Raw genomic sequence first — 12,750 nt, forward strand, 5'->3', positions numbered from 1 at the left:
CCCGTGTATTTAGATTTATGTGCATGTTTAAAGAACCCCAGGTAGTCCAAATTTCCAGAGTCCCTCACTATGGCGTGCCTCATAATTAGCTAGTGGTTTTGGCATGTAAAATCCCGTAATTTAGGAGAATAGTTATGCATGCTGAAGGTGCTGCACATTATTAGCTACCGTCCAAGCTGTCAAAATGTTCATGACTCCTGTGTCTTTTGTAAATGCTTTCAGACATTTGCCTACTATTGAAAGACATGGGAAGATTGTAAAACATCAAGCTTCTAACAGCTATCAGTGTTCCCAACAAAACTGGCAGAATGGCAATGGCTGATTACAAGATGCCCCTTGAGAACTAGGAAAATGTGACCACATTAGAAGTTTCTGCAATGTTTTTGCTGGAGGTCACAGATAATCACAGCTGCCAAGAGGCTAACGGCAACACCCATGGAGCTCACGAAGGCACTGTGCACATTTGACGCAGTGCAAAGGTCCAAACGAGTTTATCGCCCTGCCTTTCCTCTTTGCCATGCTCCTGTCAAAAGTACACACGTTCTGAACCACCCCCCGACGCGGTGTGCCAGACAACAGCAGCAGCAGTGGGAAAATCGAAGAAAGAGGCAAAGAAAGCTTCGCTTTGAAACAGCACCTCCCTTTCCACATTGTTTGTGGCGTTCACCGCTGCGCATCACCCCTAGCTGGGTTTGAAGGTATCCGACACATACTCCATTGTTCTCGTTCATATTGTTCGCAATAGTACCAACGCAGCTGACAACCAAGCTAGGTTACTATTATGGAGTCTTATACAAAGGGCCACTGCTTGTTGCGGACTTGGCATAGGATGCAAAGTGTAGCGTCTTCAGGAAATTTTATAATTGTTCACAACACAAAAGAACAAAACCTCTCATAAAGCAGGTTAAATGTAACTATTAAAGTTACACGAGTAAATAAATTCATACAGTAATTAAATAATTCATAATTGGTTTACTGAACCACATGCAACTGAAAACTCATCCCAGCATATAAAAAAACGGATCTATGGACTTTGTGTTAATTTTTCGATGCTGAAACACGAAGTTTGAGCTACCAAGCTCAGCACGGAATTAATACATTGGGCTTTGTGGTGTTAACATTGTCAAAGAAGATGTGATTTAAAAGGCCAGGAATGGAAAACGACTGGCAGTTAAGCAACCTGTTTTACTTATAACCAAGCTACAACCTAGTTTTATGTTAGGTGGCTTCTTCAATCACGCCCCGTAACCACAGACATAGTGCTTGCCACCACATCATCACTTCGCTGCAAGTTCCAAACTTGACACGTTAATGGTAGGCTAGAACATCAGTCGACTAAGAGGGAAGGCACAGTCCGTTATTCAGTCTTCGTCTGCATACTTTTCGATTACAAGTCGTCGTTGGCAGCGTAGCCGCACTTGGAATCGGCCTTTGTCGGTCACACGGTCGTGATGCGTGGCCAGCAGAGTGACGCGGTCAACTTCCATAAGGTTTGGATTTTGTGCACTGAACCCCAGCACGTGGTCAACCTCGTCACCGATGCAAACCTGCACAGAATAACAACAGCCAACAGAGTGCTTTGGAACAGGGACAGTAAAGGGCAACACTTGGCTCGGTCCATTTACAAGGAAGCTTTACCTGGGGGCTCCCATCAAAATGCCACACGAGGACAGAGATATTGTTTTTCTCAATGATCACTGCATTGAATTTGATTAGGTTTGTTGCATTTACGAGAAAAAAGGTCCTAATGACTTTAAGAAGCAGATTTCTTATTCAGGCCATCAATTGCTTGCTAAAAATTAATGAGAAGTGAAACATTTCAGAAAACTCAAATATCAAGTTTACAACTTGGCAATAAAAAGTGATATCACAATTCTGTAAACTGCAGCTAATAACGCATCTAGAGCAGACAAAATTGGTTTAGTATACACCGCTATGAAATATGGGTCAGTATTATGTGAGTAGGACTTCTGCAAATTTCTCATAAACACAGCAACAATTTCATGTAAGCTGTATGTAAGCTGTAAACTTGTATATCAAGTTTGTCAATTTATATGCTCTAATGGACACAGTTTACAAAACTGTCATATGTGATTTTGGTGTGGTTACGGATTTGTAAACTTTGATAATAATAATTTTAATAAGAACTTTAATATTACGGATTTTCAAGAACTGTAAAATATTCCATGCCCTAAAATCAACATTCTGCTTCCTACAGTCACTAGAATTTAGCTTCACCTGTCAAATGCAACAAATTTCATTTAAGTCGGTCCAGTGGTTGTCCCATAAAACCATTTCTGCATTTTATTCGTATTTAAATATGGACGTAATAGTTCAGCGGAAACCCGCAAGGTGGAGAGAGGTAACTAAGGCAAAATGAGACATCCACCCAATCATAGCAGTTGCTAAAAAGGAAACCCATACGTGTTCCTTGAAAGAAAAGCCTCGCAGTTGACGAAACATTTGTCCTGGTCCGAGTTTCCAACCCGGGATCACTGCCTTTCTGGGGCAGCCGGTCTACCATCTGAGCTAACCAGGCAGCTAGCGGATGGCAGGGAGAAGTCAAATTTGTCAACAACTCGAAGCAAAGGCAAGCGTTTGACATAATAGTTCTGTGGAAACCTGCAAGGTGGAGAGAAGTAACTAATTAAGGGAAAATGATACATCCACCTAATCGCAGCAATCGCTACAAATTTTAGAGAAGCACACTAGAGAGCGATGTTTAATGAAATTTCACATGTTCATAAAATGGTTACATGATCTCATAGCCACATACTAACGTGGCTATATGTGTCATTACAGTAAAAGCTCGTTAATTCTGAAATTCGGATAATTCGGATGGCTCTATTGGTCCTGGCCAAAGTGCATGTTAGTCTATGGTACCAAACCTTCGTTAATTAGACAGAATTTGGCCCCACACCACTTAATTCGGACAAATGCTGATGGCCGCCACTACAGTAAAGTGTGGTAAAGCAGCGCTGGCACCACAGGAGTGAAACCGAAACCTCAGAGGCATCGTCATCAATTAGTGGGGGCGATCGCAGCGTCACCAAACATTGGTGTTTTCTTTCTTCACTCCACTACAGTGTACTAGATTAGGGGCAGTGTGTTCAGGAAGCGCTCGCCGCTGAGGCGCTTCATGTAGATAGTACGAGATGGCGCTGTAGGAACATGGGCTGTACGGAACGGACGGCGCAGCGCCAGTGCATGTTGATATTTTGAAAATCATGTTGTGTCGCAGTCAAATAAAGACGTGCAAATGCTCGGTGGATGTTAAGATGCATCTCCGAAACTCACTTCATATAATAGATAAATTATATGTGCACTCCTAGCGCATCTCAATGCCCATTAGACGGATTTATTAACCTGACAGCAAATGTTTTCCAGACACTGAAGTAGTGGCGTAAAAGCCGTTAAATTTGTTTTGAGCCACGCTGCCATGTAACCAGAATTTATTCGGACGGAAAACTTGGCTGGAAATAACGCCGTAGTAAAGGACATCGAATTGATTATAACCAACCTGGATTCCAGGTGCACACATTTTCTTTTGCGGTTCGCATTCATAAAAAAGCGGCCGCGGCATCCGCGACCCAACGTTAAGCGCTTAGTTCCTCAGCCGCTGTTGTAGAAGAGAAGGCAAAACAATATGTATGTACATAGCCCAAAGCCAAAGAGCTTACCTGCTTGGCATTTACCTTTTTCGCGATAAACATTTGTCTCTCGTTCTTTCTTTCTGTTTGGCGAACTGCCCGCAAGCACATTTGCACAGTATATTTGTGAATTTTTTTATTTACATGATGAAGTGCTCCCAAACGTCAGGCTCATGTGAGAGTATGAGACACACGACATCCTACATTTCTATGGAACGAATCAAACAGGTAGGAATGACGCCAAGTAAAAGGGATCTCTGTAAATCTACACACAGTATGCCAAAACACAGAAAAACAGTGCAAGTACATTCCATCCCAAGCAGTGGAGACCTGCAGCGGTAATAATATGCGCAAATGAATTCCCTAATTCATTTCTTAATTATATTCACAAAATTAGCTTTTTGAATGCACCAGAAAAAGTTGTGCATTCAGATAAAACTAACAGCCAAGGGTCAGCATACATGCTTCCTTTCACTGATTAAGCCCTCTAACATAAAAGTGCAGCCTTGTTAGGACATAAAAACGCACAACTGCTGATGTGAAATTATCAGCATGTATTTTGCAGCCTATGGCATAGCCAATTAAATTTAAAGCTTGCACTAGAATAATATGACATCAACTATGCTGTCACTGCAAAGCTCCTCTTTGCTGAAGAAGGTTGTAAATATATTCCCTCAAGTTTCTTTAGTACTTCAAAAAGCAACTTGGAGGGATACAGCAATCTTCCCCTGTAACAAATTTGTGAATTTTGAGACTCTGCTACTGACACTAGAGTTCTGCAAAAGAAGAGAGCGGCAGTCCTCACATTTGTTGTGGGTAAAAATGTCTGCGCGACATACCCTGCCATGTATTATGGATGAGGCGGTCATCGCTCCTTTTCTCGACATAAGCCCGGTGCTCTGCCGGAGTACTGTTCAGCTCTGCTCTACCAGCGTTAGATTTCCAGCTTCAACTAATGAACTCAGAGTGGGCTGGACGGAGCGGCAGCCATGCAACCGCTTCAAAACCCGTTCTTGTCTGTTGTACAGGTTGGTAAACACCCGTCGTTGCACGCTAAGCGATCCAGTAATATCTGTCTGCTGCTCTTCCCAGGCCCACTGGTGATTCTTTGTGATTTTTTTTAGTGTATATATGTTGTTAAATTGCTTATGTTAGCTGGGGATGTGGAACAGAACCCTGGTCCTCAAAAGGAGATTCTAGACACCATTGCCGCCTTGTCGGCTAAAAGTGACGCACGCTATACCGAGGTAATAGGGATGCTATCAGAGGTCCGAGCTAATCAGCAAGAACTTGAGGAAGAAGTTTCCAGCTTAGCCAGTAGGCTCCCAACAGTTGAATCCCTGGTGGAATCATATGAAGCAAATCAAAATGGTGTTGATCTACCGAGAGTAGTCGAAGCTGTGCGAGACCAAACTGCAGCAGTAACTTCTCGGTTGGACGAGCTGGAAGACCGCTCTCGCCGTGACAACCTTATATTCTACGGGATTCCTGACGTCCCAGCTGAGAACTGGTCCGAATCTGAAACTAAAATTCAAAACTGCCTTACCAGTTTACTACAGATAACTTTAATAGACGAAGCCATTTCCCGCGCCCACAGGCTGGGTTCCTATGCAGTAAATAAACACCGGCCCATAATCGTAAAATTCTCGTCCTCAAAACTTAAGCAAAAGGTTCTCGCTGAGCGAAAAAAATTCAAAGGTTGTGGCATTTCTGTTAGCCAAGACTTCTGCCGCACCACACGCTTGTCACAGAAAAAATTGATTGAATTCGGAAAGGCTAGCGGACAGAAATATGTGCCACGGCTTAACCGTCTACAAATCGACAAAAAAACTTATGTTTACTGTCCGGTAACTGATCGAGTCTGCGAAATCCGCACAAACGAGCTTCGTTCAACAAATTCTGTCCCAAATGCACCTTCTGATGGCCCTAGCAATCCACAAACATAGCGGAGTCATGGTCCGGTGGCAAAAAATATTTCTCTTTTATATTCAAATATTCGCAGCGTATGCAACAAGCGGGATGCTTTATCTTCTGTCGTCGACACGTGCAGTGCCGATATTGTTATCCTGACAGAGACATGGCTTTCTAGCAAAATTGAAGACCGTGAAATTTTGGAATGCGAGGGTGCTTACCGTTTCTATCGACATGACCGTGATGTGCGGTGTGGTGGTGGTGTACTTATCGGTGTTCGTGATTCGATTACCGCTGCTGCAATTGAGCTTGCGTCACCATTAGAGCTAGTGTGCACGCGCGTAGGCTTCGAACGCAAAAATTTTATCATTTGCGTCGTTTACAGGCCCCCTTCCTCACCTAACACATTTTGTTCAGACCTCCACGATGCCTTAAATAGTCTAATTTTACGGTTCCCTTCCACGCCACTAATACTCCTTGGGGACTTTAACTTTCCTGGCATTAACTGGCATTAACTGAGTTGGCAGCAGTGGTTACGGCTACGTGCACGCATATTGAACCACTTCTTTCCGCCTGTACAGGTTGGTGATTTTTATGCCCCTCCTAAATAGTGGGATGCACATTCGGCCATAGCTGCTGCTGCCACATTCCTGTTCATACCACATTGCTGCCACATTCCTGTTACTGTTATTTCCGTTACTTATCTCGCGTTCTTGTTCGCTTATCTCCGTTTTGTCCCGCACTCTGGTAGCAATGACAGGCAAGCAAGAGCTATCTAAACTTTTCGAAGAACTTACACGTGAGTTGAAGAATGAATTTAGAGAACTGCGCGAATGCCTGGAAAGAGACTTAAGGAAAGAAATTCGAGAAATGAAGGGATTCTTGGAATTTGCGAACAAGAAATATGAGGAAATGAAAACATCTGTGAGTGGTCTAAAAAATAAAAACTCTGATCTAAGGAACACAGTGGAGGGCCTGGAAAAGGACCGAGATGCCCTGCTCAGAAAACTCAAGGATCATGAAGTAAGGCTCATGCAAAATGAACAGCATACCAGGTGTTTCAACATAGAAATCAAAGGTGTACCAATGAAGACAAAAGAAAACACCCTGGACACAACCAGAAAACTTGCAGGTACACTTGATGTACCTTTCGAGGATTCTGATGTTGAAGTTTGCCACCGAGTTAGGACAAGCGGTAACGCTAATTGCCCTGATATTGTGGTGCAGTTCACACACAGGGCCAAGCGCGATTGTTTCCTAGAGAAAGCAAGGAAAAAACAGCTGACAACAGAAGATATTCAGCTGGAGCCCAGCACTCCGATTTACATCAATGAACACTTATCTCCTCCCATGAAACGCTTGTTTGGAGCGGTGAACAGCAAAAAGAAAGAACTCAGCTGGAAATATGCCTGGTATCGTAATGGCAAGATTTTCGCCCGGAAATTGTCCCCATTTGCCATCTTGGCGACTTGCAGAAAATGACGTAGGAACAACAATTGGGTCCATTTTTTTTCTGGTAGCTCCTTATCTAAAATATGGGTTATGTACCATCCGAGGTAAAGGATCTTATATCAAATAAGCAACCAGCAATGACATTTTTTCATCAAAATGTTCGATCGCTCGCAAATAAGACTGATGAACTTACCATGTTAATACACAGCTTCGGAATACCGATTACAGTCATAATGTTAACCGAAACGGTTAACGCCCACATAACAATTGTTCCAGCTATCTGGTTATCAGTCGTTCTTCTGTAGTCGACAGGATAAGCGAGGGGGCGGTGTAGCGCTTTTGCTCAAAGATAATATTTTTGCTGAACCAGTCGACGATTTCACTGGTATAACTTCTGATTATGAGGTACTAACACTACAAAATAATACAAACTTGTTATCTGTTGTGTACAGACCACCATCAGGTGATGCGACCCGCTTCCTTGCTTTCGTTGAAAAGCTTTTCAGTTATGCAACAGAAGAAAAAATGAATGTTGTTTTAGGAGGTGACGTCAATATAAACATGCTGTCATCTTCTCCGCTGCAAAATGATTTCCAGACTCTAATTACAACTTGCGGTTTTTCAAATACAATTTCTACAGCAACACGCATAACTGTTGACAGCGCCTCCTTATTAGATGTGTTCATATCAAATATAAATATTCATTCATTAGAGGCCGACGTTCTGTACACTGATATCAGTGACCATCTAGGCATTATTCTACTAGTGAGTAAAATCAATCGTGTGACTCGGAAACCTAAGGAACGAGTTTATATTCAGTCAATTACGCCATCAAATCTGGAGGCTTTTCGCCATGCCATTGCTCAGCAAACTTGGGATAGCGTTTATTGTGCACAAGACAGCGACTCTGCATATTCCGCTTTTATTAATATTTTTAAACCATTGTATGATACGCATTTTCCATGCAAAAATATTACGAGGCCACCTAAAGCGCGGAAACCTTGGCTGACCCCTGAGCTTCTTGACATGATTAAACAAAAACATGTTTTATATGCCAAATTTGTGAAATCTAGGGATGAAGCCTTGCTTAAGGTGTTTAAGAAATACAGAAACAGTTTAACAAATAAACTTAGAACTGCCAAAGATGCTTATTTTTTAGGAATATTTAGTGACCCTGCTAACCAACGAAGTGGTGTACTTTGGCTCAAATTGAATGCCTTGTTACGGCCATTCCTGATATATTGGAACATGATGGGCAACAAATTTCTGGAGATGCAGTACAGTGCAGTCCACTTATAACGATATATCGGTTATAACGATGGGTCGACATGACAGTGTCATTTTATGCATTAGGTCTATGGGGAAAAAAACCATTTATAACGATAGGTTATTCACCGCATATCGGATATAACGATCAAAATTTTGCAGTCTGGACGGCGTTTTCCGTGCCAAATAATCGTAACGTTTGCGTTGCTTAGTTCCCTGAAACGAACGATGTCGAGACGAGGCGATGTTTACCTCCGTAAGTTCGTATCTGCCGCCATTACCGCGCAGCGCGTCTCGCCCCGCCCGCGCACGAGTAGGCGCAGCCAACGTTGGCGCCGCGCGCCACAAGATGGCGCCAGCTGCTTCATGCGCGTCGGCCACAGTCGCTCCGAAAGAGAGAGAAAGAAAAAAATTACCGACGATTACGTTACTTCCTAATGCGAAATTTGAGCGCAGCAAATAAGCTGTTTCACCTTTTCGATAGATTGAGGCAAAGAAATCGAGCAACACATGTATGCGCTATCACAGAATTTTTTTTTTATTTTTCACACGTATTCCTTTAACAAAGACTCCACTAACAGTTCTTGACAGTCATGAAGGAAGCTTTGTGGTCGGAGAAATAGACTGATATATGTTCGACTTGGTACACCAATGCTTGATTCTCAAAGACGAGATCTATACAAGTGCCTCGCGAGGTTGTCACAGCCGTGGGACGCGTTACGAGCGAGAGGAACGGGATGTTCTCCCGCATAAGTGTTAGGAAATTGCTGTTTGTCTTTATGTCAACATTAAAGTCCCCCACTACTAACATCGGTGTGGATCGATGGACGGTTAATGCAAGTTGCAGGAAGTGCACGACGTCTTTCGTGAGTGCGGTAGGGGCGAAGTAGGCAGCTACTACCAGCAAGATAATTTCGCAGTGGCGAACGGCAGCGGCAATTTCGGCTCGGGCGGTGCACATATACAGATCCGCCGCCACCGATCTGGCTCTCTGATTGCCACCGCACAGGGGTTGCATTGGAGGAGGAGCGAAGAAAGGAATTAAGTTCGAGCCGGCGCTTTGACAACCGGAGACTCGCAGGAAGAGGGGGGAGGGGGGCGGCGTGTACACCCAGCGGCAAACGATGGGGGCAGAAGCGCGCGCAGCAAGCGGACAACACGATAAAGGGAGGAGGGAAGAGATAGCAGCGACTGACTGATGCCGCTGACGCCGATAGTGAGTCAACCCCAGCTGCGGAGTTGGTTTCAGGGACAACGCCGCCGATGCCGACACAAACAATATGATACCCTCGCTTCCGCAGCGCTAAGAACCAGGTCTAGCCGTGGGAAGGTGGGCACGTATTCGTCGACGTGCCGGGGCCTACGTGAAATAACCGGCGCGTCGGCAACTGAAGAGCACCCTATCCGCCACACAAGAACAGGGGGGGGGGGGGGGGGACCCTTTCCTCCTCTTTCTGCATGGCGGCGACGGTGTTCTATGCAGTCACGTTATCTTGACTCTCTAGCGGCGTCAGCGGCATCCAGCGGTATCAGTCGGTCGCTGCTAGCGCTGGGGGGATGAAAGGGGGGCGGAGCTGGTTACGAGGCCGACGACGACGCGAAACCCAGGAACGGACGCCAAAGAGCTGCGCTCTAAAAAAGAAGCGACAAGCAAAGCGGCGCGGTGGCGCCCGTCCCGCGTCTCTCTCGCGATAGCAGGCTGACGCCACCGAAGCAGCGTGCAACCAACGGTTCAACTCAGTTCGAAGATGGCGCCGACAAAGCGCAAAGCTGTGTCGCTTGACACGAAGATGGATATTTTGCAGGACTCTCGATGCGGCTTCAAGGTGAGCGCCCTCGTGAAGAAGTATGAGCTCGTCCAGTTAACGATATCAACCATCTTGAAAACCGGGAGCACCGCGATTGTGAAGGCAGGAGCTATCGGCGGCCATTCCGATCAGCGGAAAAGGGGTTAGAGACCCTTTGAACGCCGATGTTGAAGAGGCGCTTTACCAGTGGTTCATCACCAATTGCTTCAAGAAGGCGGGCTTTGTGCGTAAGGACGAACTTCCCCAACCTGCTGAGACCGACCCGGTGGAAGTCGCTGACATAACCGAGCTCTGGGAGCTCGTTCCTACTGGTGACACAGGTGGTGTGTCGAAGGAGGAGTTTTTGACTGCAGACAGTGCTGCCTCGTTCTGCGATGAGGTCACCGACGAGGCGATCGCCGAAGATGTGCTGTCTCGACAGACGCGAAGTTGTGCGACGGTGGCGACGGCATCAGCGACAGTGACAACGAGATCGACAGTGGCTCCTTGACCCCGATGTCCACGCAAAGTGCACTATCGTCGATCGACTCCTTAATTGATTTTATGCATGCTAAAGGATTGCCGCCAGTGTTCGCGCAGCAGCTGGAATCCATGCACACCGCGGTTGTGAAGCTGAAGCTGCCGCAAAAGCAAGTGCAGATTTCGGACTATTTCGGCGCGCCTAATCCTTGACACGGTCATTGGCGCTAGAAATAAAGTTTGTTTTTCACGGCCTACTGTCTACAACATCTATTCTTTAGAGCAAGTAGCGAATTCGAGTTCAGAGCTGCAAAGGTAAAGAGCGCAAACGCGTTTATTTATTTTTTTTTTGATAACTGCAGTCCAGATATAGCGATCATCGGTTATAACGATCATATTTTTCGTCTTTCTCGATATCGTTATAGGTGGACTGCACTGTACCAAATGCATTTAATGAAGTCTTTACTCTAGCACCGCAACAGGACCTAGAACATAGCCTCACTAACTATGCTCAGTTTCTACCAGTAAACAGGAATGGAGCATCGCTTTTCCTTGCTCCAACTACTTCTCCTGAAGTTTTTTCGTGTATCAGAGCTACTAGCAACAGCAAGTCACTAGACGCCGACGGTATCCAGATTCGCCCTATAAAGTATGTGCTTGATATTATAAGCCCTATTCTAGCCCATGTTTATAACTTAATATTATCAACAGGTGCCTTTCCTAAGAGAATGCAAATTACCCGCGTTGTTCCAGTCTTCAAGCATGGTAATAAAACAGCATTAAATAATTATCGGCCTATATCAATAATTCCAGTATTTTCTAAGGGCATTGAGAAAATAATGCATGTGCGATTACTCTCATTCTTCAACCGTCACCATTTTATTGCAGACTTTCAACATGGTTTTAGAAAGCACCGCTCTACGGAAACAGCCCTCCTGAGCCAAAAAGAAATAATTTTAGATGCATTCAGCCGGAAGCATATGGCACTAGGCATATACATAGATTTCTCTAAGGCTTTTGATTTAATTAATCATTCCATCCTTCTTAACAAATTGGAAATGTATGGTGTACGTGGTACCGCCCACTCGCTTATGACATCTTATCTGTCCCACAGATCACAGTTCGTAGATGCCAGTAACACAATATCTTCAAGGAAGCCAGTTATCACTGGTGTGCCGCAAGGAAGCATTTTGGGCCCACTTTTATTTTTGATTTACAGTTGAGCCCGCTTATAACGAACCCGAGCGTCACGCGGAATTCGTTCGTTCTATCCAGAAGTTCGTGGTATGTCGGCCACACACAAAAATTGACATCAATCAAAACAAAAATTTACTGAGAAAAAAAATCGCTGATCGTTGTCTGCCTCGTCAGAGCACACCCAATGACGGCGGTTTCAAGCTTGTTCAAAGCTGCGATGTGTTCGTCACCCAAGGCCTTAAAATACACAAGATTTCTAAGTGCCTCAATATGGCTCACTGCTGTGGTCGCGCTTACGGGTGCTGGCTCCGACGGATCGTTGTCATCGTCCGATGCTTCGGCGTCGCTTCATGCCCGCACTTCCCAGACAGCGGTCTCGCCGCAAAACGACTCCGCAACTTCAGCAGCGTCGTCCACATCAACAAAATCTTGCCAATCAAGATCGCAGCCGGCCAGGTTAGCGTCAACAACGCGTCGCCACAAGTCGTCGTCAGGCTGGCTTTGTTCAGTGTCTTCAATGCCTGCTTCAGGTGCGTCAGCGAAGCCGGCCTTGCGAAAACAATTCCGGATGCATTCGGGTGTCACTTCCATCCACGCCGCTTTGATCATTTCTATCGCCGAGTACAGCGAGACCTGCAGAGGCACATTGGCAGCGGGGCGATCAACAGCAATCAGCATCCGCTGCACAACACGGCGCCTGTAGGCCGCTTTAAACGACCGTATTACACCCATGTCCAGCGGTTGTGCTTTGGAAGTTAAATTTGGCGGCAGAAAAGCAACTCAACTGCCGTTAAGACAGCTTGGACATGGTGGGCGGTACAATTGTCGAGAATCAGAAGAACTTTGCGCCCTTTCTTCGCCATGCTGCTGTCAAAGTCAATAAGCCATTCCGCGAACAACTCGCGTGTCATCCACGACTTCGAGTTATGCCTGTAACGCACTGGTACATATGTGCGGAAGCAACGTGGCCTCTTTGATTTACCGATGACAAATGGCAAGCATCGATC

General features: G+C 45.3%; 1 protein-coding gene across 3 annotated transcripts in view; it reads right to left on the reverse strand.

Annotated features, from left to right (window-relative positions):
• Positions 1–1,165: 1,165 nt before the first annotated feature.
• The window catches only part of LOC126523984 (mitochondrial transcription rescue factor 1), a 41,016-nt gene continuing 29,431 nt past the window's right edge, over positions 1,166–12,750 (reverse strand). For 2 of the 3 annotated variants that reach the window (XR_011895339.1, XM_055067003.2), the window contains exon 4: positions 1,166–1,547. Coding sequence is in view for 2 of the 3 variants with exons in the window: in XM_055067003.2 (XP_054922978.1) it covers positions 1,362–1,547 (186 nt within the window). In the remaining variant the exon portion in view is untranslated. The other variant, XM_055067004.2, reaches the window with a different exon arrangement.

Source organism: Dermacentor andersoni, chromosome 6 (genome assembly GCF_023375885.2).
Source record: "Dermacentor andersoni chromosome 6, qqDerAnde1_hic_scaffold, whole genome shotgun sequence".
Classification (NCBI taxonomy): domain Eukaryota; kingdom Metazoa; phylum Arthropoda; class Arachnida; order Ixodida; family Ixodidae; genus Dermacentor; species Dermacentor andersoni.